This window comes from Phasianus colchicus, chromosome 26 (genome assembly GCF_987193195.1).
Source record: "Phasianus colchicus chromosome 26, bPhaCol1.hap1.1, whole genome shotgun sequence".
Taxonomy (NCBI): domain Eukaryota; kingdom Metazoa; phylum Chordata; class Aves; order Galliformes; family Phasianidae; genus Phasianus; species Phasianus colchicus.
This window is the reverse complement of record NC_143461.1, coordinates 5531793-5556521: the sequence shown is the minus strand read 5'-3', so window position 1 is coordinate 5556521 and position 24729 is coordinate 5531793. Positions and strand designations below refer to the sequence as shown.

The 24729-nt window shown below is 49.1% G+C and overlaps 3 protein-coding genes and 1 long non-coding RNA gene across 4 annotated transcripts; 3 read left to right on the top strand and 1 right to left on the bottom strand.

Moving 5' to 3' along the window:
• Window positions 1-1655: 1655 nt before the first annotated feature.
• On the bottom strand, window positions 1656-6109 carry LOC149914990 (uncharacterized). The gene is made up of 2 exons (XR_016459952.1): window positions 6042-6109; window positions 1656-4169 (listed from the first exon to the last, which is right to left on the bottom strand). It is a non-coding gene; the product is annotated as an uncharacterized LOC149914990 (long non-coding RNA).
• LOC116233700 (keratin, type I cytoskeletal 17-like) lies at window positions 4165-10131 on the top strand. Its single transcript, XM_090124849.1, has 8 exons — window positions 4165-6197; window positions 6865-6947; window positions 7379-7535; window positions 7732-7893; window positions 8174-8299; window positions 8532-8758; window positions 9218-9528; window positions 9917-10131. Exons 1-8 carry the CDS (start codon window positions 5436-5438, stop codon window positions 9940-9942), a joined length of 1854 nt encoding a protein of 617 aa, XP_089980975.1. The 5' UTR covers window positions 4165-5435; the 3' UTR covers window positions 9943-10131.
• Window positions 10132-12384: 2253 nt separating this feature from the next.
• Window positions 12385-17224, top strand: LOC116233708 (keratin, type I cytoskeletal 19-like). Its single transcript, XM_090124853.1, has 8 exons — window positions 12385-12855; window positions 13519-13601; window positions 13778-13934; window positions 14126-14287; window positions 14421-14546; window positions 14647-14873; window positions 15032-15123; window positions 15362-17224. The coding sequence occupies exons 1-8, from the start codon at window positions 12385-12387 to the stop codon at window positions 15379-15381; spliced, it is 1338 nt and encodes a 445-aa protein (XP_089980979.1). The 3' UTR covers window positions 15382-17224.
• Window positions 17225-19929: 2705 nt separating this feature from the next.
• On the top strand, window positions 19930-23228 carry LOC116233662 (keratin, type I cytoskeletal 19-like). Its single transcript, XM_090124863.1, has 7 exons — window positions 19930-20400; window positions 20716-20798; window positions 20940-21096; window positions 21546-21707; window positions 21841-21966; window positions 22067-22293; window positions 22807-23228. Exons 1-7 carry the CDS (start codon window positions 19930-19932, stop codon window positions 22979-22981), a joined length of 1401 nt encoding a protein of 466 aa, XP_089980989.1. The 3' UTR covers window positions 22982-23228.
• Window positions 23229-24729: the final 1501 nt, after the last annotated feature.

Below are 24729 nucleotides of genomic sequence, written 5' to 3'. Positions count from 1 at the left end.
CTTGTACTGCTCACAGCCATGCAGCTGTGCAATATTTGGCCTCATCGATGTACTTCCTCTTCAGGGCATCTGCAGTGCTTGAGGATGAACAGACATACTTTGCAGGGAAGACAGACAAACTGTCCATACCTACAATCTTTTACAAACCCAGAGGTAGGCTGTAAGTACAGGAAACCCAAGAGAAATGATTCCCAGGTGGTTGTTAAGGGCTGCACGCAGAGCACACAGCAGGGGCACGAGCAAAACTCCTCCTTGCTTTAATTACAGACCCAGATCCACCCCTATGTCCTGGATGGGCCCCAATGGGAGGGGGCTCCTGCAGCCCGCACCCGATGCTGTGCCCTACACAGTGCTTCTCTTTTCTGCTGAGGATAACGAAAATGTGGGGACTGTGCAGAACTTCCCTGTGCTCAACTGGTGAAACAAACCGTACACAGAATTTGCTTGAATATAACTCAAAGGACTCTCAACACGTTCCTACCCCTTGCATTTCTCGATTCAACACAAACCAAAGGAAGCAGATAGGTTTATCACTGGCATCGGATTTCTCTCCCAGTTTTGCCCAAGACGGGGCTGTCACGAGCTCTGCTTTCTCACTCCGAGGGCGGCATTGGCCCCTGGAGGAGGTTGAGAAACACTGATCCAGTGGGAGACCGTGGGAACGGGACTCGTAGAGCCCGAGCTGTAGGCACGTACCTGTGGGTGATTCATGGCACTGCCCTGCGCCGGGCGCTCAGCCAACGGGATCCGGCTTGAAGAAAATAAAATTCCTCCGACCACAGTCTGTGCGGGCACCCGAGGAGCTGGCGGACCTTCATGAAGAACAGCCTGACATACAGCAGCACTGATATCCCTGACCTCGTGTGCTAAAGAGGCAGTGCTGATTATTGACTTCATCCTACTGCAAAATCACCCGCGTCCCTTTAAATCATCGCAGCACCACATGCCTGCACTGCCAGCTCACCCGGCCTTCCCTGTGTGCTGCACGCACTCTGCACTTCTTGCAGCCCGTGACGACTTTCTGGCACGTCTGCTCGGGGCAATAAGCTACCAGGGCACAGCAAAGCGTGCTGCTCTGCCACAGCACCGCTCCTCCATCCTTGACTTCCATAAGCCCAGTGTCCTGCTGCTGCTCTCAGTGCTCCCGTCACTACGAGGCACACAGAGGGGTCACACTGAGAACAGATGGGTGAGTGCTGCTCCTGCAATACAGCGTGGTGTGCTGCTGATGTAGGTGCTGACATGGAAGTGTTAGAACCACGCTCACAAATAAGGAGACATTTCTGAGTAATTAGGATAAACAGTACAACATTGCTATTGTTTTTACTGCTCACTGCTGTCCATTCTGTTTTCCTCCTAAAATTTCCTTTCCCAAATTTGCTTCCTTACCTTAAATTTGTACCTTTCTTAAGCAGGGGCTGTTATAATGCTGTTATATCGCACAGTGAGCCTGCATCCATCATGCAGATCCACTTCAAAGCGTATCATTTGCTACACCTTACAGAATGTGACAAAATAAATAGAAGCCACGAATGAACTTCAGAAAACCCTGACTTAATCATGGCATTACTGCCCACAGCAGACAGAAGGGAAACTGCACTGGGATGAATTGATACTGCAATGTGGAAGAAAGTGCCAGGTTAAGAATTCTTTCATTTTTCCTTTTTTTTTAATACAAAATCTGCATTTATACCACTGGTGTGGCAGTGTGTGCTTATGAGAGCAGCCTTGTAGCAACAACAACAACTGAACAACAGTGACAAATGCGTGTGTGGAGGAACAGAACCACAGAACCGAAACCACTGCAGACCTGGAGAAAAACGGAAGGGTCGCAGCTCGGGGTGCTCAGAGCGGGACCTGAGCGGGACTGACAGGAGGGAGGACAGCCCTGCAGGTTTTATTTGCACGCACTTTGTTAGGCATTAATCTGCATAATTAGCTTTAATTTTATGAGCACAAAATGTTGCAATTTGGATACTTATCTGGTATTGCTATTAGTGCTCTGAGAAGAAAATTGCAGTGCGTGTTGGAACAGGACCTTCAGAGCAACCTTTGGCAAAAATAAACGTTACACGCACTCTTGTGTGTTTGCTCCAGAGCTCCCAGAGCAATTCTTGTGCCCGTCTGAACACACAGATGGAATTTCCAATTTTCAGTATTGCCTACAGACGTGTTCAGCACCAGCTCTGTGCTGCCAGCACAAAGCTACCTGTGCTCAGACCTGGTGCAGCAAGGGACGGCAGGGACAAGTGGGGCCCACCTCGATGGGAGCGGGCGGTGGGGGGAAACGGCCTGCAGCCCATGGGAGCATCCGCAGGCATCAGCACAAGGGCTGCATCGCAGGACCTGGCCCTGACCATCTGCAAGGCACAGGAGCAGAGCAGGAGCCCACAGCTCAGGCTCAGGGCACAGTGTGACCTCAGCCGTCCTGTGCCGGGTCCATCTGCATTCCTTCAGAAATCATTGTGATTTCAGAGAAATATTTTGAGATGAAGTGGGAATCAGGAGAGAACACTGAATCCCAAATGAATACAGATCTCTTCTTGCAAAAATTTCTGCTAAGAGTGATAGAAAGAGATTATTAAATAGATCAAGAGAATAAGTTCCAGCACTTCCTGAGGCATGGCATCAGCACGGCACTGTGTGTAGGGGAGATGTGTAAGTGTTCTGGTATGGAGACCCACAGAAAGCACACATCCTCTCCAGGTGAAGCCAGCAGCTGCAGCACACAGCAGCCACCACTTTGCTCACCTTGCAGCAGCTCTGAAGGGCCGCAGCCGCTTCTCCGATATGGATCAGGGAGGTTTGGTCGAAAGGAAGACAAAGCTGAGTGTCAGGAATGTCAGCTGTACCTGAAACGTGACGTGCTGAGCACAGCACAGAGCTGTCAAAACACTCAGGGCTCTGCAGGCTGAGCAATGCTGGCAGCTGTGGCCATGAATGTCTTTATTCTGGGCCGATTTGGAAACAGTGGTGTTACACAGCACAGCACATGCTGCAGCAACACATCTGCAACTTCAGTGCCAGAGACTGAAGAGGCAAACGGCATCTCCTGTGAGCACAGTGGCTGTGACAGAAACAAAGCGTCCCGGGGAGATGCTACAGCTCTAAACAATACAGCGAGGCCCAAGAGCCAGCAGATTTCCATAACACTGACATCAAACTGGCAGCAAGAAGGAAATACACACGACACAATAAGGAACATCCTGTCGGCTTATGACTGAAAAGCTACCAAAGATCTGAAGGCAGAACCTCCTGTTGGTGCTCCTCCTGTGTACACGTGTAGCAGTAAGAGCACAGAACGAAAATGAAAGGCTGAGGCCATCTGAAGCCCTCATGGCTCCTTGCTCTCATTGCTTTTCTGGTATTTTCCAAGCATACCACGAGATGTGCCCTCACCAGGAAAACCTTCAGGTATCGACAAGTCCATGCAGTGAAAAAGTACATATAGAAAAAGGAGATGTATAGAAAAAGGAGAAAACAGTGTAGGTACTCAGGAAGTACATAAACAGATTAAGAGACTCTTTGGGCAAATGTTGTTCCTCTTGTTGCAGGAACTTTGGAACATTTTTTGCCCTTTATCACTAACAAACCTACCGAGTGCTCTGGCCTGTCTGTGAAACACCAATAAGGATCATCTCCAGCAGCAGTGATGGAATGCTGACCATGGTGGGATCTGGGAGGAAGGGCCCCCCTCACCACCCCATCCCGACCCACACACAGAGCAACACGAAAACCAAATGCTTTTGTTCTGTAAAGGACGCCTTTCAACACCAGCAGGAGAACCCAGATCCCAGAAACTGTTTGGTGACACTGCCGTCCCCAGCTGCACATCCCACTGATAAGATCACATCATCAAGGCAACTGGAAGCTTTCATCATCTGTCAGCTATTGAGAGTATAAAATAGCAAGATAAGATCAGAGAGCTTTTGAAAGAGATTGCACAAGCAGCAATATAACAACATCAACTAAAGCACAGCCCAAAGCACAGCACAAGACATCCAGGCAGAAAATATTAAATAATGTTTAATTTAATGTAAAAAAAAAAGCCCTGGAGAAGCAGCAGTAGAGTTTGTAGAAGAATTATGCACATGGATACAGACAGCAGTGTGGAAAGCAGCAATGTGTGATCCATCTGCTGTGCTCTGTGTCTGCATGGAGGAGCCGCACTGCAAAGCAGAATGCACAGCTATCACAGAAGGGTGTATGTATGTGAGAGCAGGCAGCTGATGCTGAGGAACAGATCTGCATTTGAACCAAAACATTTATCTTACACCCAGAACAAAGATGAACCACTGTAAGACAAGTAGAACTTCTGTAGGTGACGGTGCTCAGAACCAAAACTCAGACAGCACTGCGTGCCACAACGCTGAAAGCCTTTCAGCTTTGCTCTCACAACCATACTTTAGAGCTGACTGATCTCTGCACTGTAAGTGGAACACAGTCCACACAATTGCTCTGTTGTCTGTAAGGTAAGGCACAATAGAGACAGTGAGCTGTTCTACCTTAAACCTTACAGCTCTTCCCATTCGGTGGTTAGCAGGTCATTGCCTGGCTTAATAAAGCTTCTAATTGAGCTGCAATTTACTTTGACTTTATAGAGCGATTAAAGCATCCTTAATCTTCATATGATTTTAGATCAACATCTCTTCGGTGAAAAAAAGCTTTTTTCCTTTGAGTTCTAGGACAACTGTCCTGTGAGCTGAGCTACCATTTCCCACAAAGGCAGGGTTCTGACTTCTAAAAACGCACGGCACTGCAGTGCTTGAAAGAGCGTCTCATACATAAAGATGTTTCCTGGGTGCTGGCAGGGAAACACAGTTGGACAATCCCAGTAGGCAAGTCTTATTACTAAAACTCTTACATTACCACGAATAATAATAATAATAACAATAATAAAGCAATGTAAGAGTTCTTAAATGCACAAAGTAGGAAAGAGCCTCCGACAACAGCAGCTACAAAGACCTGAGCAAGGAACCTAAATGAATAAAAAAGTCAATAATTGTACAGCCTTAACATGAGAGATTGGGCATCATCTTCTTTCTTTCTCCACATACAGAACCATCACTCCCACAGGAGCACAACAGGACCCTCCTGAGGTGGTTTTTGCACTGTGAAGCCACCAGAACCAGAAAAGCTAAATGCAAAGAATGCCACCCAAAGAAAGCACAGTGTTTGGTCTTGAACAATCACCATAAACTCAGCAATGGGACAGATTGCCTCAGATATCAGCAGAAAAATATTGTTCAGCAAATTATTCTTGGCACAAACAACAAGGCCAGTAAATGCCCTGGGAGAAGGGAACTCCCTGATGGTGACACCCACTGTCAAAAGTATAAATAGAGAGTGCTGGGGATGAAAATTTACAGTCCTGAATCTTATCAGGCTGTGCACCTAAACTCGGGACTGTGGTTAGACTCCTGCCTGCTGCCAGTATGAGCTGTGGCACCAAATCCTCCTCCAGCACCACCAGGATCAGCAGCGGTGGCGGATGCGGCGGTGGTAGCGGCGGTGGAGGGGGCAGCAGCTGCGGCATCCGCAAGTCTGGGGGATACTCCTCCGTGTCCACCAGAAAATACACCTCCTCTGGAGGGAGCGGAGGCTTCTCTGGGAGAAGCTTTGGTGGAGGAGGCTCCAAGACCAGCTATGGCGGGGGGTTCAGCAGCGGCAGCTGCGGAAGGATTGGCCGCAGTAGCTATGGTGGGAGAATGAGCGGCGGCAGCTATGGAGGAGGAATGGGTGGAAGTATGGGAGGAGGATATGGATCGTGTGGAGGTGGCTTTGGGGGCATGGGAGGTGGTTACGGAGGAGGCAGCTTTGGTGGTGGCTCTGGTGGATACAGCGGAGGTGGATTCAGTGGCTTTGGGGGCAGCGGTGGCTTTGGTGGGGGCAGCTATGGTGGAGGCAGCTTTGGCGGAGCGGGATTTGGTGACGATTCTGGACTGCTCTCCACAAATGAAAAGCTGACCATGCAGAACCTTAATGACCGCCTGGCCTCCTACATGGATAAAGTACGAGGCTTGGAGGAAGAAAACGCTCACCTTGAACGTCTGATCAGGGAGTGGTACCAAAAGCAAGGTCCCACTGGTTCCAAGGACTACAGCCAATATTACCGAACAATTGAAGAACTGCAGAACCAGGTATGGTGCAATTTGGCAAACTTTGGGCAGAGTCTCATTAGAATGGCCTCACACGTGGTACAGCACAATTTTCCTATTTGGGGCAATATATTCCTTTCTTTACTTGAGGCAGGATGCAGACAGCTGTGATGACAAAGCCTGACTCCCAGCTTTCGTTTGCTCTGGTTGATGTGTGTGCTGTGACACAGCAGCACCATTTGGTGCCCAGGGCTCCCTTCAATGTTGTGCCTTTGTTTGCTTTTCTCTCTCCTGAACAGGAGACAGAATCACTCTTTGCTTCTGTTGTGCTTCCAGTGGCCATCTAAATGGAATCTGTGATGCATAGGATGAGTTAATATGGGCCACAGCGGTCAGTCTCATTCCAGCTCTCAGCTGTTCCAGAGTCTCCCACTTTAATACTGATGCCAAATGCAAGGCTAATATTTCCACTGTTTTGGAAGTATGGAAAGCTTATTTTGTTATTCTTCCCAACAAAGAATAGCACTTCTGATGGATACCTATAAACTAGAATTGCAGCTGAGGCAGCAACCAGCGCTGATTCTACAGGAAGGCTCTCTTTTAGCTGGAAACAATAAACTCCTCTCTCTGTGCAGCCTCTGTAGACTGGGCAAGCTTGTCTCAGAGATGCTCTGGAATGTGTTAATGCACAGGGCTTTCTTCCCTCTGTTTGTGTGTCAGATTGAAAAGACAGCTGGCTGACCAGCATCTGCCCTCTCCCTTGCAGATTGTTGGTGCAAATGTGGACCTGAACAGGATGCTTCTTGACATTGACAACACCAGGATGACTGTGGATGACTTCAGACTGAAGTGAGTCTTTCCCTCTTTGTCTCATGTTGTCTTTGGTCCCTTTCCGACCACAAATTTGTATTGCCAGTCTTTGAGATACTGCAGTGTCTTGGCTCCAGCAGCAGAGAAGGCTGCTGTTGGGAAGAGCACTGTGAGCAGGACTTTGTGTTTTTCATTAGAATTTTGCTTCAGATAAGTTGTTGATGAGTGTTGTTTATAGGACAACATTCTGTTTCTCCATATTTGCTTTATAGGTTTATAAACTTTATCAGAGAAATCCTATAATTTCACTGAAACCAAACAATCCTACTGGAGAGGGAAAGAGAATCAGGTCCTTGCTTTTAAGCACAAACCAATGGGACCACTGACCAAAGGTGTACTGATGGGAACTGTGCATAATGAAGAGAGAAGAGAGCTCTGGCAGCAGTTTTACTTTTTTGTCTGTGATTTAGGTATGAGACTGAGTATACTCTCCACCAGAGCGTGGCAAGTGATATTAATGGATTACGTCCACTTTTGGATCAACTGACTCTATCCAGATCAGACTTGGAGACACAGTTTGAATCCCTGAAAGAGGAACTGATCTACCTTAAGAAGAACCATGAAGAGGTAAGTTTCTCTACATTTAAAATAACAACTAACAAAAATTATCACTCCAAGAATCTCCTGTGCATTTCTTCTGCTGGCAGCAATGAGACTTGGCTGCTGGGAGGATCTGTGTCCCTTCCTTTTCCTGTTTTTAAAGCTACAACATTTCTCCTCACCTTCAACCTTTCCAAGTTTTGTTTTCTTTTCTTTCTCATAGGAAATGAAAGGACTGCAAACACAGTCTGGTGGTGATGTCAATGTTGAGGTCAATGCTACTCCTGGCACTAATTTGATGGAAAAATTAAATGAAATGCGTTCTGAATATGAGCGGCTTATTGAGAACAACCGAAGAGAGGTGGAAAGCTGGTATGAAACCAAGGTAAAGCACGAGAATCTTTGGGTCAGTAAATCTTTTACAAAGATTCCATTTGCTCGCAGTAGGGCACAGGCAACTTATCAGGTATTATACAAGGGACTACTAAGTGATTTTGAGTATGGGAAAAGTGGAATCCCCGTGTTCCAACAGCAAGGTGAATGAAACATGGATTGGGTGTGGGTGAACAGAATGGCATGGGGGAAATCTACAGTCAGTCTACATTACATCTTTATTTATTCATATTCCTTGCTTCCTAAATGCCTTTATGATAACAATTTTTTAGATGGAAGAAGTTAATCAACAAGTCCATTCAAGCGGCCAGGAGATACAGTCCAGCAACCAACAGATCTCTGAGCTGAGACGTGAATACCAAAGCCTGGAAATCGAGCTGCAGTCGCAACTCAGCATGGTAAGTAAAGGTGGCTGCTTCTGCTTCCCCTGTAACACAGGCTGCAGGTGCCCTTAGAATGAAAGGAGGTTGGTTACAAGTAGCGCGTACCTTGTCTGTACAGAACGGGGTGCTGGACTGTATTACCAAAAACATGCTTCTCCCTGCTTGGTGCAGATCTCCCATTTTGTCACCAACACGAGTTCAGTTTGCCACGTTCCCACAAACACTGTACTGTTTCTTCCACTTGCAGGTAGACTCTTTGCAGTCCAACCTGGAGGACACAGAACGCCGCTACAACATGCAGCTGCAGCAGATCCAGGGCATGATTGGCCCCTTGGAGGAGGAGCTGGCCAGCATCCGCTGCGAGATGGAGAGCCAGAACGAGGAGTACAAGATGCTGCTGGGCATCAAGACCCGCCTGGAGCAGGAGATTGCTCAGTACCGGTCACTGCTCGAGGAAGGACAGCAAGACCTTGTGTACGTACACTGACAGCATTATGCAAAAGCCTAAATAGTCACAGAGACTGTAACAGTTTAGATTTGCAAAACAGGTTTTATACCAAAATGAGGATAATCAGCCTTTTAAACCAACCACCTCCCAGGTCTGAGGTACAATACATTTCTTGGCAAATCTATTCAGAATAGAAATTGTCTGAGAAAAATATCAGTACAAAAATTCTGAACTCCCAGCTTTGGGCTGGACAAGGGAACCCACGCATGTGGCCTCGCTTTTACCCCAGTGCCAGAAAAGGCCAGGAGTTCAGCAGATGGAAGTCACCTTGTATGGAGAAAACTTACAGGTTTCAGTTGTCTTTTGATCTGTGTGAGGTTCCAAAAGGAAAAGTACAGACAGGAGAAGTGCAAACTTGTGAGCAGTGCTTTTGAAAACAACAGTGCATCTGACTGACTTGTTATTTGTGTTTTCTCTCTTCACAGAATCCCGGCAGGAGGAATAGGAGGAGGAATGGGAGGAGGAGGAGGAATGGGAGGAGGAATGGGAGGCGGCAGAATAGGTGGTGGTGGTTTCTCTGGAGGAGGAAGAGGAGGAAGTGGTAGCATGTGTGGTGGAATAGGAGGAGGAATAGGAGGAGGAAGCGGAGGAATGGGAGGGGGAAGCGGAGGAAGCTGCATCATTGGCGGAGGAGGAAGCGGAGGAGGAGGAAGGACCTCAGGAGGCGTCAGCAGTTCCCACTCCTACTCTTCATCTTCCCAGTCTCAGTCATGCAGGGGCGGTGGTGAAAGCCAAGGTGAGAACTTTTTCATGGGCACAGCTTCCCCAGTCCCATTCTTACTAACTGATCCACTGTGCCAACATCCTCTCCTGCGGGCAAACAGTACCAAGAAAAAAAAGCACTTCTGGAAAGTGCTAGATTTTATGACAACATCTTTTGCATCTGTGTGCAAAGGACTGGTTCTGGTTAAGATACAGTTTCAGTTTTGGTTCAGTTTTGAGGATAATATCACCATGTCACGTAGTTAAAAACCTGGCTATAATTCTTTTCATACTGAGCTGAAGTTTTCCTTCATGCTTATGTTCATCTATCACATAACCAAGCTTCTTTGTTGCCACAGGTGGTGCCTCAACGATCAGCTGCCAGTGCTGACGAAGTTAATGCTTTCTTTATCACCAAACAGGTTACGGAAGAAAATCCTTTGACTAAGAACTGAGGATTCTACAGTGCAAGACCTGTCAAAGAGAAATCGGCCCAACACCCCAGTATTCCTCAGGCTCCTGAGGAAGGAGATGCTCCTACCAGCTCCTCACTGCTGCTGCTCTGCCCAAAGGGTCCGTCAGAGCCGCTCTGACAGGCCAGCTGCTGTGCGTGCCACGCGCTGCCTCTGCATAGAATGCTTGGTGGGCTCAATCACTTGTACTTGAAATGCTTGCTTTAAAGATTCAACCAGTTTGTTATTTGGTTGTTCTGTATGAGAAAAACGTCCCTAATAAAACTTCATTTCTGTCTGATGCAACCAGAATCCCATGTCTACGATTTCTTTTTCCATTCTGCAAATGTAAACACTTAAAAAGAAAACAGAAAGCCATGCCAACACTTGCCTCCAGGCAGGAAGGCTGACGATGCACTGCAACTGCTGGTAATGAAATTTAGAGCTAAGGCTCTGTTCCTGAGCACCTGGGGCAGATTATAATCTTCTTGCAGCATCCTCTGCTGTGCCTTTGTTTTCCATGGAGCACTTGGTAGTGCAGCTGAGCTCTGACACTCGGCAGCAGCTGTGTCAGTCAGAGCAGACTGCAGAATGGCAGCACAGCCGGTAAAAGAGGCCTCAGATGAGTGTCCTCCTGACAGGGAGATGTGAACCATCACAGAACCAGGACTGTGAAACAAAAGCAAAGTTTCACTTTGTGGGTCAGAAAATCTTACCTGGCACTGATCAGTTTAAACTGGAAATGCACAAATGTGGTCTGCTTTTGAACTGAAGGAAAAAAAGAGGAAGAGAGGGAATATTACTCACGGGGTCTTTAAGAAGATCCCTTCAAGTTAGTATTCACAGCAGTGTTTGCCTTCTACCTGTGCCAAATGAAGAACACATGAAAGTAACCAGAGTGTTTATTTTTAGTTATAGGAAGATCTGACTGTGAAGGACACTGCCACAAACTCTTCCACCCACATCCAGCCGTTACCTGCAGACACGGCTGGCCGCAGACGCCAAGGCAGCCCCACAGCCCACCCACCTGCAGCCCCCACTGCCTGCGGGCTGCGCTGCGGGAGCTGCGTCTGCACCTCCAGCTGAATGTGCTCCCTGTTTTTTCACATTCATTATTTCAAAGCAATTGTAGTACAGCTTTCTCAGCAACTGAGATAGTTTTGATCATCAAAACAAAACCGGCTTGTTTTACTGCAGCCCACCCCCAGGATAAAGCCCACTTCCAGAGACTTGGCTGGAAAAACGATTTCTCCTGCATCCTAACAAACTCCGAGATCGAAGGAAATGAAGCACGCAGTGTTGGGCCCCCAGAGCAGTTGTGCACATTTCAGGAATCTCAGGAATTTCTGCATGATGCTTCAGAGGAGAGAGCACTGATAAAACACGCAGATCGTAAGCCAGGGCTTTATTGATTTATTTACTGTAATGAGAAGCAAGCACCAGAACTCGGAGCTGACTGAAGTCCCAGCCCGTGGCACAGCGCACCAGGCACTGCGAGCAGAAGCCGCTCTGGCCATGCAGTCCTCAGGGAAACTCATGGGCAGCACAGGGGCAGGCGCCGTACGGCTCCAACTGCATGTGGCCTTGCAACCTAAACTGTGGTGCAGGGCTGAGCTCAGGGAATGGCTTCCAGTGGTGAACAGACACAGACAATGTGCGTTTTGTGCAAGAGCAGCCAGCAGGACAGACTAAAGGCACAACATGGCGCCACTGCCTTCAGCAGAAAGCAGGAGGGAAGTCGGCCTGCTGTGCTTACAGAAAAAGAGCTGCACGTTGGTATGGGCAGGAGCTCCCCTGGTAGGAGCAGCGAGGAAACAGCAGAAAGTTCACAGTAATGTTCTCTGCCACGAGACGCAGTAACACAGTTTTTCAAAAGAATAATGTCTTCCAGTAAATGGAAACAGATTTTTAAATAGTTGGAGTCAATTCCAAACCCGGTACTGAACGAAGAGCCCCCTGGAGGTGGCTGCAGGCAGGAGACATTGTGTGCACCTGCAGAAGGAAGGCAGGAGCTGGAACGCCGAGTTTCACCACAGGGAAGGCCGAAGGAGACAGACAACCAAGGCGGAGCCTTCATTAACTTCCATTACGGGAGATATACTGTCAGATTAATAAAAGCTATGAGATATTATATTATCCAACAAAATATCTAACAAAGAGCCACCCACATGAAATTATAGTGCATGTGTGAATCAACACACACATACTTGAGTAGAACAGTAATGCGTATTACTTTCCTATGACAAAATTCCCCTTAGCACATCACTTTTGGCATGAGCGCTGTGGCTGGCAAACCCCATGGGAAGCGGCACTGCCTGGAGGTGACACCCACCCGGTGAGGTATAAAGAGCCCCGGCGAGGACAGGAGGCAGCGCTTCCACTTCTGCAGCAGGCTCGCAGCAGGCTTTGCTTTCGCGGCGCGACATCCACCTCTCACCATGAGCTGCAGCATCAAGAGGACATCCAGCACCTCGTACCGCAGCGGAGGCGGGGGGGGCATCTGCGCCGGTGCCGGCGGCAGGAGCTCCTCCGCCTCGTGCCGGCGATACGCCTCCTCCGTCATCGGCGGGGGCAGCTCCGCGGGGGCAGCGTGCGGCATCGGCTACGGCGGGGGCATGAGCGCCGGCAGCCTCGCCGGGGGCTTCTGCGGGGGCCTGGGAGGAGGCTTTGGGGGCGGCTTTGCGGGAAGCTTCGGCGCCGGGGGGGACGTGCTGCTGAGCGGCAACGAGAAGATCACCATGCAGAACCTCAACGACCGCCTGGCCTCCTACCTGGACAAGGTGCGAAGGCTGGAGGAGGACAACGCCCAGCTCGAGCTCCACATCCGCGAGTGGTACAGGAAACAAGCTCCCAGCGCCTCAAAGGACTACAGCTCCTACTACCAGACCATCGAGCAGCTCCAGAACCAGGTAGGGCAGCCCGCAGCGCGGCTCCATCTCCCGCACCAGCGCTGCCCAGAAGCTCTCGCTCCTTCCCGTTCCCTCCCACGACCTGGGGGAGCTGGGGGCCGCTCGCTGCTGTCCTGGTGCTGCTCGGCTGCCCCACACAGCCCTGCAGGGAACGGTTGAGCTCTGGGGGCACAGCCCGAGGATCCGCAGGGCCTCCTGCAGCCCAAGCATGCTGGAGCACATCGCTGAATCCCCACGGTTCCACACTTTCCATGCTGCTCCCATCCCACAAAGCCAAACAGCTGCACTGCAAGACCTGCAGTGCCTTTGGTTTTGCACACTCCCACACAAGTCAGTGAGAAGGATCAAGGCCTTCCCTTACAGCTATCTTATTCCAGTTCCAAGAAATTGCAGTAGTCAGACTAGGAAGGATCACATGGCAGGGAAAGGGATAAATGCAGTCCCCAGGAGTCATGGAGAACTATTTCCAACTTGACAAACAGCAGCATAGCCTGAGTTTCCTCGAAAAGCAAATTTGGAGCACGCTCCACTCCCACATTCCCTGCAATGCAGCAGGAAACAGCTCTGAGTTTTGCAACAAAGCCCTCTCAGAGCTTTGGTTCCTTTCTTCTTCTCCCGCACCTTGAGCACTGACTGACTCCTCTCCAACCTCTTCTTTTGCAGATCATTTCTGCCACTGTGGACAACAACAGGATGCTTCTGGACATCGATAACAGCAAGATGACTGCCGATGACTTCCGAATGAAGTGAGTACCTCTCTGTGATCCCCCTGTGATGTCTGTTCTATCCTGTTCCTAAATTCAGCAGGCAAGGCACTGCACCAACTGCTGGGACTGAGCCTCCGTGTTTTATTGGTACTGTCACGGGAAAGACGCGCTGTTGACAGTCATCATCTCATTTGTCTCTGTTGTCTGTGGTAAAGGTATGAGAATGAACTGGTCATCCGTCAAACCGTGGAGTCTGACATTAATGGCTTGAGAAATATGCTGGATGACCTGACTCTGGTTAGGTCTTCACTGGAATCTGAGCTGGAGTCCTTGAAAGATGAGCTGATTGCTCTGAAGAGAAACCACGAGGAGGTAAGAACCAGTAATCAACAGCATATTCAAGATACTGTCTGTTGTTATTTTAGGGTTCCTGAAATTAAATATCACCAAATCAGACTTATGCCACGTGATGGCCAATCTCTCACAATTCAGAACAGGTTTTCCCACTGTGCCCTACAGCAGCACTGAGCTGTGGCCCTGCCTTCTCTCCTCGCACCCTGCAGGAATTACGACAGCTGCAGTCTCAGACTGGAGGCGATGTGAGCGTGGAGGTCAATGCTGCTCCCGGAGAAGACCTGACCAAGATTCTCAACGACCTGAGGAATGAGTACGAGCAGATCATTGAGAAGAACCGCAGGGAGGTTGAGCAGTGGTACGAAGTCAAGGTAGGCAGCAGTGCCCGCAGCGCGGTCTCCTTCCGCGGCACAGCGCAGCTCTCTGCCCGCCCTCGCTCTCAGGCAGCGGATCTGCTCCACCAGGGGACGGCCCCGCTCACAAGGCTCTGCTCTGCTCCTGCAGATCGAAGAAGTCAATCGACAGGTCACCTCCAGCAGCCAGGACATCCAGACCAGCAGCCACCAGCTCACCGAGCTGAAGCGCGAGATGCAGAACCTGGAGATCGAGCTGCAGGCGCAGCTCAGCACGGTACGTGGGGCGGCACCGCTGAGGGCCCTGGGCTCCTCGGGATGGGAAGCTGCCTCCTGGGCCGCAGCTCTGCTCCTGACCCCCTGCCTTCCACCTCCAGAAAGACTCGCTGGAAAACTCCTTGGCTGAGACGGAATCTCGCTACGGCTGCCTGCTGCAACAAATCCAGGGGCAGATTAACGCTGTAGAGGAGGAGCTGGCCAACATCCGCTGCGAGATGGAGGGCCAGAGCCAGGAGTACAAGATGCTGCTGGGCATCAAGACCCGCCTGGAGCAGGAGATTGCTCAGTACCGGGCTCTGCTCCATGAGGGACAGCAAGACCTTGCGTATGTATACCATATTAAGGGCAAGGGAATAAAAGTAAATCTTTTGAGCCTGTAATTTCTTAGAGAGTCTTCTAGTGCATGCTGCTACAGCAGTACGTTCTCTGACCGTGTACATCGTGGCTATTGTTAACTGTTGGTGAATTGCTCTCTTCTCACAGTGCCTCCCAAGGAGCTTTCCAAGGAGGTGGAAAATCCTCCCAGTCATATTCTTCTAGTTCCTTCTCTCAATCCCAGTCTGGTGACGTGACAGGTAAGATTACACTTCGTCATAATAGCCATAATGATTAAAGCTTATTAAAATAGGAATAAATAATTAAAAAAAAACATTTCTGATAATATGCTTAGAGTGCTGCTCCACTTGCAGCCATCTGGGCTGCTCCCACTGTTCTTTTGGTAACACACCATGATAGGTGAAAAAATTCAGTTCAGCTGGAAACATCAGAATCAGATTTCTCCTTCAGTCAGCGATTTCCCCTGGTTTCACACAGGGCAGTCAAGAGTGTGCTAGAGCAACAGCAGTGATGCTGGCATCCTCCTCCTAAGATGCACTGAACTGACCCACGGACGATGAGAGGCAGAACGCAATGCTCCTGCAGCACAGCCCATGCGATGCGGTGCGGAGGAGCGCTCATTGCTGGCCTCACCTTCCCTTCTGCAATGCTGGCCTTACTCAACTTGTCCTTGTCAACTGGATCTTTGTTTAAAAGCTTGAATTCTGCTGATAATGCTGTCATTAATAAAACTTCACTTCTTTGATGCAAATAAAAATGTCTAAGGAATTTAATTTAACAAACTTTGAACACATATTATCAAGCCAGCCAACAAAACACAGGCTGTCCTGCCATGGTCTGTACACACACTGAGAACAACCAGTTCTGCTGTAAGAAAATGGCCACTGTGCCCAGGTGTCATCAGTGAGCTAAGGAAAGGAGAAGGAAAATGATGGGTAATCTCTGAAGATTAAGTAACCGTGACTGCACCAAACTGCGCTCACTGCCACTGCTCTGACACATCAGAATCCATTCATCTCTGGCTTTACTCGGTTCACTATAGGTACAGCTCCCAGGGAAGGTGTGACTCAGTACAGGTTGCTGCAGTACGATGGGGTTTCATGACGTTAAGTATTTCCACACCTTTGACTATGCAGAAAGTTCTGATTCCTAACCTCTGCTAGGAAATGCAGGCAACAAGGGAACACGCCTGTTTCATTTAGTTTCATGCAGCAAAAACATTCTCCATTTTACAGCTGAAATTCCAACATAAATACTAATATAATGCCAAGAAGTCTCTTTTGTCTGTATCAGCCATTGGTTGACACAGCACCTTCCAAGGAATCAGAGACCTGTTTCCCCCATGGATGGTATTTTCTTAATGTTTCTGTTTCTCTCAGAAGATAAAAGTGTGCAATACGACTGGAGATGAAAAGGCAATGCTAGAACAGATGCTTTATACATGTTCTGCTTTCTGAAGGACACAGCAATCCCCTTTTCAATCCATAACTGCACTTCAGCTCCCCAAAGGCAGCTTTCAGCCCATTGAGAGCACCTCCTGCACCCCCCTCCACCACCAGCCCGGCCATTTCACTGAAGGCTGAGGCACTGTTTCCATAGGGTAACAAAACAAAAAGCTTTCTCATCCCAAGCAACTCAGCAGTTATTTAGGTTAGGTGTTGTTTCGGTAGCTATGTGGCTGGGCTCGGCCATCACAGTAACATAATTGCAGCTCACAGCATCTGCAATGAGGAGATACTTCTTGCTCATCTTGAAAAGCTGGGTTGTCAAACTGACTTTTTTAGGCTAGCATCAGGAATTCGTGTGAAGAAAAGCCCTATTCCAAAGAAAAAAGGTTCATTTAAGGTTTTAACAATAGAGAAAGCGATGCAAAGCAAATGCAAACATGAGTTTCCTTTCCAAATGCTACCAGAGCTCATTCAGGTCTCAGCTGCACTTAACACAGCCAATGATGTTACGAAGATCTCTCTCAGGAAAGGCTGTGGAGACCTGAACCCCAGTTAGTGCGTATAAATAAGCACTGCAAGGCTGTTTTGTTTGGCTCTAAACCTCCAGCAGCAGCACAGAGAAGCACTGCAATGACCAAAGCTACAGCCTTCCACACCACAGTGCTTTAGGGAGCACAGAACGTTTCGGGATCAGTGTGTAAGAGTGTGAGGGTGTTGTGAAACAGACGGCAGCTTCCAGTTACATCTGGAAAGCCAAAGCTGTGAAAAATCTTCAGGCTGAAAGGAGTGGACGTCCCATAAAACTGCCACTGACTGCAGCAGAATGAGATCACCGCTGAGTCCTCCCCATAACCACCCTCTGCGTGTTGCCACTGGCTCGGTGGGCGCTGACCTCCCCTGGGTGTGGAGCAGGAGCATCTTCCCAGGGAAGATGACGGAGCACACAGAGCTGTGCAGAAGGCAGCACACGCTGGGTGCTGTGAGCAGGGCTGCCCCTGGGCCCAGCTGCCTCCCACCAGCGGCTGCTCTGGCTGCACCACAGCCGCGGCTGCGCCAGGAGCGATACGAGATGTGCACTGCTCTGGAGAGAGCTGCAGGGAATAAAAAGGGCCTTGGCAGGATGGAATTTCTGTCTGGGTCACTCTGATGGAGTTCCTGCTGAAGCAGATCAGAGAAGCATGCTTCGGACCAAGAGGAGGGCACTCATTCACTGCAGAACACTTAATTGCCAGGAGATGCTTCTAAGGTTGTCCCCTCCCTCGTGTGAGACCAAAGACATATATCCAGTGATGGCATCATGGTTTCTGTGAAAACCACTGAATATTTTGATTCTTTTGCCAATTCAGAGCATCTGTTTGTGCTCTGATCCCAATTTCACCAGTGAGTAAACAGCAATTAGAAAGTTTTCAAAACACTGATACTTCAGATCAACTGCTCTGATTGTGAGCAAAAAGTCCCCCAAGGGAAGGAGCGATGTCACGGAGCTGAGGAGCCCCTGTGCCGCCCACAGCAGCCCCAGGCCGACCTCCTCCTGCCACTGCAGGGCTCTGAATGCCGACGGCAGCCCAGGAATTGGTGCTTGTAGGAGTGCTGAGGATCTGTGTGCCTCCAACACAGCCCTGCGGCTGCCTCAGCCCAACGCAGAGCCACGGCACGCAGGACCAAAACGGAGTGGGACACGGAAAGGAGCTGCAGAACAGAAAGACTGAAATGTAAAACAGCCATGACCATGTTAGAAAAAAAGGAAAAAAGGAAAAAAGGGATGGTGAGACATAGAAAAGCTCTCTGTCGATGGCGTGAAATTACAGCGTTGGGAAATGTTTGGAATTGTTGGGTCAGATGTTATGATGCAACAATACCGAGAAGCAGATATAAAATCAACACCTCTGGCATCAATGCCAATCAGCAATAAACATCTCATAAGGAAGAATAAAAGAGCATTTCAACAATCTAATGGGGAAAATATGAGTAAGGAATCACACCCTGTGAGAAAATCATTTTTCTTTTTTAATAATGATGACTCAGTCCCAGATATGCAAAGCAACTGGTTCTGACGTGCAGGTAATTAGAGAGCTACTAATAAATGAACAATCCTAATTACAAAGATCAAAGTATCAAATTATCTTCAGCATATCTATGAAACATGTGTAGTGGTACCAAAGCAGGGTGAACGGCTCTCCCTGACTCTCCACTCAATTACTGCACACATCAGGGATTTTACGGGTTCAGAACCGGTTTGGCCAAGAGACAGAATGTTGCCCCAGCCACAACTTGAAGCAAGGAGGACCATCAGTGAAGAAACCCACAAGGAGAACTGGTAGAGATGAATTCCCATCAAAGTTTCCCTCTCCCATAAGGAGCCTCCTGTCTCCCAGGCTTAAAATGCATGTTCTCCAGAAGTGACTGAATGGCAAAATCCCATTTGCAAAGAAGGGTTCTTCCCACCCTGTTCTCCGACAAATGCTGCGATTGTGCCACTGCACCAAAGCCAGAAGGCACTGGGGATTGAAAGGGTCACAGCTGAGTGTCCTTTACGTGAAGAATAAATGCCTCCCATGAACAGACCAAGGCCAACCTCACAGCTGCCTCCTCTGCCATCAAAACCCCCACAGCAGAGGCACCTTCCAAACCATCATGCTTCCATGGACAGAATGCTTTCCCTTGTTTCCAGCACTCAAGGCCAGACAACATCCTTCCCTATGAACAACAGAACTGTCTTTATTTTAAATAGCAGCGGTGCCTCCTTCCAGAGGAGCAAGCTGACACCACCTCAGCCTTCTGTTTGCTAAGGTAAAAAGCTGCACCCGCTTTCTGTCCTCTCCCAAGACACTCAGTGGTGTGAACTCCACACCTCTCTTTCTGCTCAGAATAGCCTGGAAACCAGCTAACATAAAAGAAGAAAAATTCAGAAGCACAGCTTTAAGGAATGACATTCTTGCATGTCCTCCGTTCTGTGCACAACATCAGGTTATTTCCTGGAGATAGAACCAGTTTGGTGAAGCAGGAACGCTGCCTCTTCAGCAATTCTTCTTCTGAGATTTACCAATAAACACCATGAAGATGCTGCACAAGATGAGCTTTCTCTGTAGGACAGCAGCTAAACCTCAGAGATGTTGTTTCCAAAAAAAAAAAGGCAAAATTAAGGGACCTGAATTCATATTTCTCCAACTCTAAAATTGAACGGTAACAAAGTGGTGCTTTCACCACCTCTGCTCAGGTCAAAAAAATGACAAGGATCAAAGAGGAACTATTAAAATAAGTTTCACTCATGAAGTAGCCAGCAACACACTATCTGAAACAAAATCTAACACACAGCCACCCACCCCAAATTATAGAGCGTGCTTGGTGTGAATCAGCATTGCAAACACAATACCTATGGGGAGGGCTGTCCCAGGTCCCAAAAGAAATTCCCCTTAGCACATCACTTTTGGCATGAGCGCTGTGGCTGGCAAACCCCATGGGAAGCGGCACTGCCTGGAGGTGACACCCACCCGGTGAGGTATAAAGAGCCCCGGCGAGGACAGGAGGCAGCGCTTCCACTTCTGCAGCAGGCTCGCAGCAGGCTTTGCTTTCGCGGCGCGACATCCACCTCTCACCATGAGCTGCAGCATCAAGAGGACATCCAGCACCTCGTACCGCAGCGGAGGCGGGGGGGGCATCTGCGCCGGTGCCGGCGGCAGGAGCTCCTCCGCCTCGTGCCGGCGATACGCCTCCTCCGTCATCGGCGGGGGCAGCTCCGCGGGGGCAGCGTGCGGCATCGGCTACGGCGGGGGCATGAGCGCCGGCAGCCTCGCCGGGGGCTTCTGCGGGGGCCTGGGAGGAGGCTTTGGGGGCGGCTTTGCGGGAAGCTTCGGCGCCGGGGGGGACGTGCTGCTGAGCGGCAACGAGAAGATCACCATGCAGAACCTCAACGACCGCCTGGCCTCCTACCTGGACAAGGTGCGAAGGCTGGAGGAGGACAACGCCCAGCTCGAGCTCCACATCCGCGAGTGGTACAGGAAACAAGCTCCCAGCGCCTCAAAGGACTACAGCTCCTACTACCAGACCATCGAGCAGCTCCAGAACCAGGTAGGGCAGCCCGCAGCGCGGCTCCATCTCCCGCACCAGCGCTGCCCCGAAGCTCAAAGCGAAAAGTGTTGATGATCTCACAGCACAAATGTTCTTCTATTTTTCTCCCACCAAATACTGCTGGGTCAAAATGTTTGGGGAAAACAAAACCTAGCACACACCAGTCCTGTTGGCATGGCATATCAATGGCCTCCTGCGGTCCCTGTGATGCTGCAGCCTAAGATCCTCACAAAGCCCTCTCACAGCTTTGGTTCCTTTCTTCTTCTCCCGCACCTTGAGCACTGACTGACTCCTCTCCAACCTCTTCTTTTGCAGATCATTTCTGCCACTGTGGACAACAACAGGATGCTTCTGGACATCGATAACAGCAAGATGACTGCCGATGACTTCCGAATGAAGTGAGTACCTCTCTGTGCATGTCTTCCCTGTCATGAATTTTATGAGATTCGTTAGCGTGGGAGATGATGCACCTTCCCAAGTAGAATGACAATGCCTACATGCTGTAGTGAAATTCATGCTTCTCTTTTCTGCGGTGAAAGGTATGAGAACGAACTGGTCATCCGTCAGACCGTGGAGTCTGATCTGAATGGTCTGAGAAATCTCCTGGATGAGCTGACCTACACACGCTCCTCACTGGAATCTGAGCTGGAGTCCCTGAAGGAGGAGCTGATTGCCCTCAAGAGAAACCATGAGGAGGTATGATCGACTTAGTTATGCAATACCAAAAGGACCAAATATATATCTAATGAAATTATCTTGGGCAGCATAGGTTTAGACTGGCTGTTCTATGTACAGGTGTGAACAGAACTGCAATCACAACAGCTGAGAAAATACATGTCTTTATGGCTATGATAACAAAACAGTTAAACAACCACATTAGATATATGCTGCAGATGAAAAGGAAAAAAAAAAACCAGACTTTGAGCTGCTGATAGCCAGAAGCTCATTAGATTGCACTGTTTAGTAATATCTCTCAACATCAGCACATCCTTATCAGAGTAACATCCACTTCCAGTTCCAGTTTAAAAGCTCTAAGCGGTGCTTCACATTCAAAAGATCACCACAGAATCTCAGGACTGCTTCACCTGCTGCCCTCAACAGCAGCACTGAGCTGTGCCCCTGCCTTCTCTCCTCGCACCCTGCAGGAATTACGACAGCTGCAGTCTCAGACTGGAGGCGATGTGAGCGTGGAGGTCAATGCTGCTCCCGGAGAAGACCTGACCAAGATTCTCAACGACCTGAGGAATGAGTACGAGCAGATCATTGAGAAGAACCGCAGGGAGGTTGAGCAGTGGTACGAAGTCAAGGTAGGCAGCAGTGCCCGCAGCGCGGTCTCCTTCCGCGGCACAGCGCAGCTCTCTGCCCGCCCTCGCTCTCAGGCAGCGGATCTGCTCCACCAGGGGACGGCCCCGCTCACAAGGCTCTGCTCTGCTCCTGCAGATCGAAGAAGTCAATCGACAGGTCACCTCCAGCAGCCAGGACATCCAGACCAGCAGCCACCAGCTCACCGAGCTGAAGCGCGAGATGCAGAACCTGGAGATCGAGCTGCAGGCGCAGCTCAGCACGGTACGTGGGGCGGCACCGCTGAGGGCCCTGGGCTCCTCGGGATGGGAAGCTGCCTCCTGGGCCGCAGCTCTGCTCCTGACCCCCTGCCTTCCACCTCCAGAAAGGCTCGCTGGAAAACTCCTTGGCTGAGACGGAATCTCGCTACGGCTGCCTGCTGCAACAAATCCAGGGGCAGATTAACGCTGTAGAGGAGGAGCTGGCCAACATCCGCTGCGAGATGGAGGGCCAGAGCCAGGAGTACAAGATGCTGCTGGGCATCAAGACCCGCCTGGAGCAGGAGATTGCTCAGTACCGGGCTCTGCTCAATGAGGGACAGCAAGACCTTGCGTATGTATTCTGTTTGTTAATAAGGCATACATTAGTGTGCAGTGTTTTCTGTGCTGACCCTTGCAGAGGACAGAGCACAGTGTTTTGTAGCCTGTGGTTGAACTCCAGATGTAACATTTTTTCACAGCATCTTCATTGAAATGCAAATATCAGATGCTCAGTAAGCAAGCAATTACAGTTATAATTATTTCAGTTTCCCAGCTCCTCTCAGCCCATTTATACCGTGCATTCTGTGAGAGCAACCACTGCAGAAGACCAAGTCGTGACCTCTGCCCACAGCTGGGCATGCTCAGCTGCTGTGAGAGAACTGCACTCCTACAGCACTCTGTAGTTTATGCTTCTCTGGCTTTCTCAGAACATATAGCTAGAAGGGAATGAAATGAAGAGACAAAAAGAAATAAGTGTAAGATCCAGGAAAAATCCCGCTGCGACACGGACTGTACAGCACGCCACAGTGTGTCTGGTTAGGAATTCATTTCTCATTCTCTTGATCACCTCTCCCTTTCCTTACAGGATGCCCCAAGGAGGAGGACGAACCTCCCACTCCTATTCTTCCTCTTCCTACTCTCACGGACAATCTGGTGGAGACAAGTCAGGTAAGGAACAGCTTCTAAAAAGGATCCTCATTTTTCCTGTGCCCACAGCTTTCACATTTTGTACTTCACTGCTGTTTGCTGGTCAACACTAAACATTGTGCTATGGCTTCCACATTCACAATTACAAAAGAGATTAAACCGTTGACAATTAGGTCTCTTAACTTCAGACTGCCATAACTCCAGCTACAGAAATTGGCTAGCTTTTTGCCCACACTCTTGCTCATGTGAATGGACCGTATAGTAATGGATAAACCTGCACATTCAGCAGACTCTTGATGCCCTCATTAAACAGAGTAATCGTTTCTTATTTCCTCCCACAGGGCAGACGAGAGTGTGCTGAGATACCACCGATGCTCTGCTCTGATCCGCCTACTGCCAGCTGCGCAGCCCCAGGTGCAGGGATAACAAACAGCTCAGGCTGTGTGCCTGGTGGTGCACAGCTCCGTCTGCACACATCGCCATGCAGTGACCATGAATCCCTGCCAGGCCTCCCAAAGTTTTCTGCTTCCTCTTTTCTGTTGTTCTTCACAAATCACTGTGATGCCCATACAGTCCTGCAGTGCCACTGGTGCTCTGCTTTCTGCTGACCAAAGTGCCTCTAATAAAACTTCACTTTTCTGCAGTGCAAAAAGAACCTGTGTCCAGTAGATGATTTAATGTATTGATATTGTACAAATATTCAAAGTTATGTGAAAGAAATGAGATACATATCCACAGTTTGGGGATGTTCTTTAGTACAGACCCAAAGAAAACAGCATATCCTACTTCATCAGGTGATTTGGATAAGCTATAAGGGAAGAAGGAATGCCTGCCCAGGTTCATATTAAACTCGAGAGTGACACCTATGGGAACAAGAAAGGATGGGTGAAGGCGCAGAGCGCTCGATGTGAGGGCTGTACGTCCAAGTGGTTGATGTGACAGTTCAGCTTAAAACAAACCTAACATGATTAAAAGCTCAAATTGGGTTAATCTGAAGACATGTGCCCTTGGGTTGCTGAAGAAGGAATTCATCGTATTCAGGCAACCCCGAATTTAGAGGAGGGTTCTGTCTAATCTTGTTCAATAAAAGCCAAAGAGTCCATCAGGCAGTGAATGGCAATATGCAGAGAAATGGCTCTTGAAACATGAATTTCAGCTGTTAGGGCCCTGACCTGCTGGAAGGCCAGGCTCACACCCTCTATCTGAAGGCTCAAATCCAAGCAGCTGAGGAACACCCTCTGATTTCCTGTGGGAACAGCCCCAGCTCTGCGGTGGGATGGGACCCAGGATGGAGGAAGGTTCCATCCTTCTTTCTGTAGCTGCCCCAACCTCACAGAACACACTGACACCATTTGAGCTAGGCAGAGGAAGAAAAAGCAGTGAAATGACTCATTTGAGACTTACAGACTACGTTTCAGCCTTCGGTTCTCAGCACACGGAGCAGAGCGGGATCTGTCACACAGCACTGCAGGCTGGGTGCGTCTCAGGGCCGCTGCTCTGCAGGCAGCACACAATTCTCCGCATTTTGCTTCGCAATCAGATTCAGGCCAGGCAAAACGTCACCCTGTCACACAGCAGCTCTGCGCCCCTCTCCCTCCCCCCGCTCCCCCCAGGTGTCATTATTCCTGAGAAGTCAAACAGTTGAAGCAAACAAGAAAGGCCACATGTAAGGGTGCAGCTTAAACAGATTTCACGATTGCCTTTTCCATTACTAAAATGTGCTGCCAAAAAAAACAATGGAAGAAAATCTTTTTTTCCCCAAAAAATTATTAGCTAAACTCATATTTTTAAAGGAAAAAAGAAGTAATAAAAGAGATATATTTTTCACAAGGCTAACACTGAGATATCAGACAGCATGTAA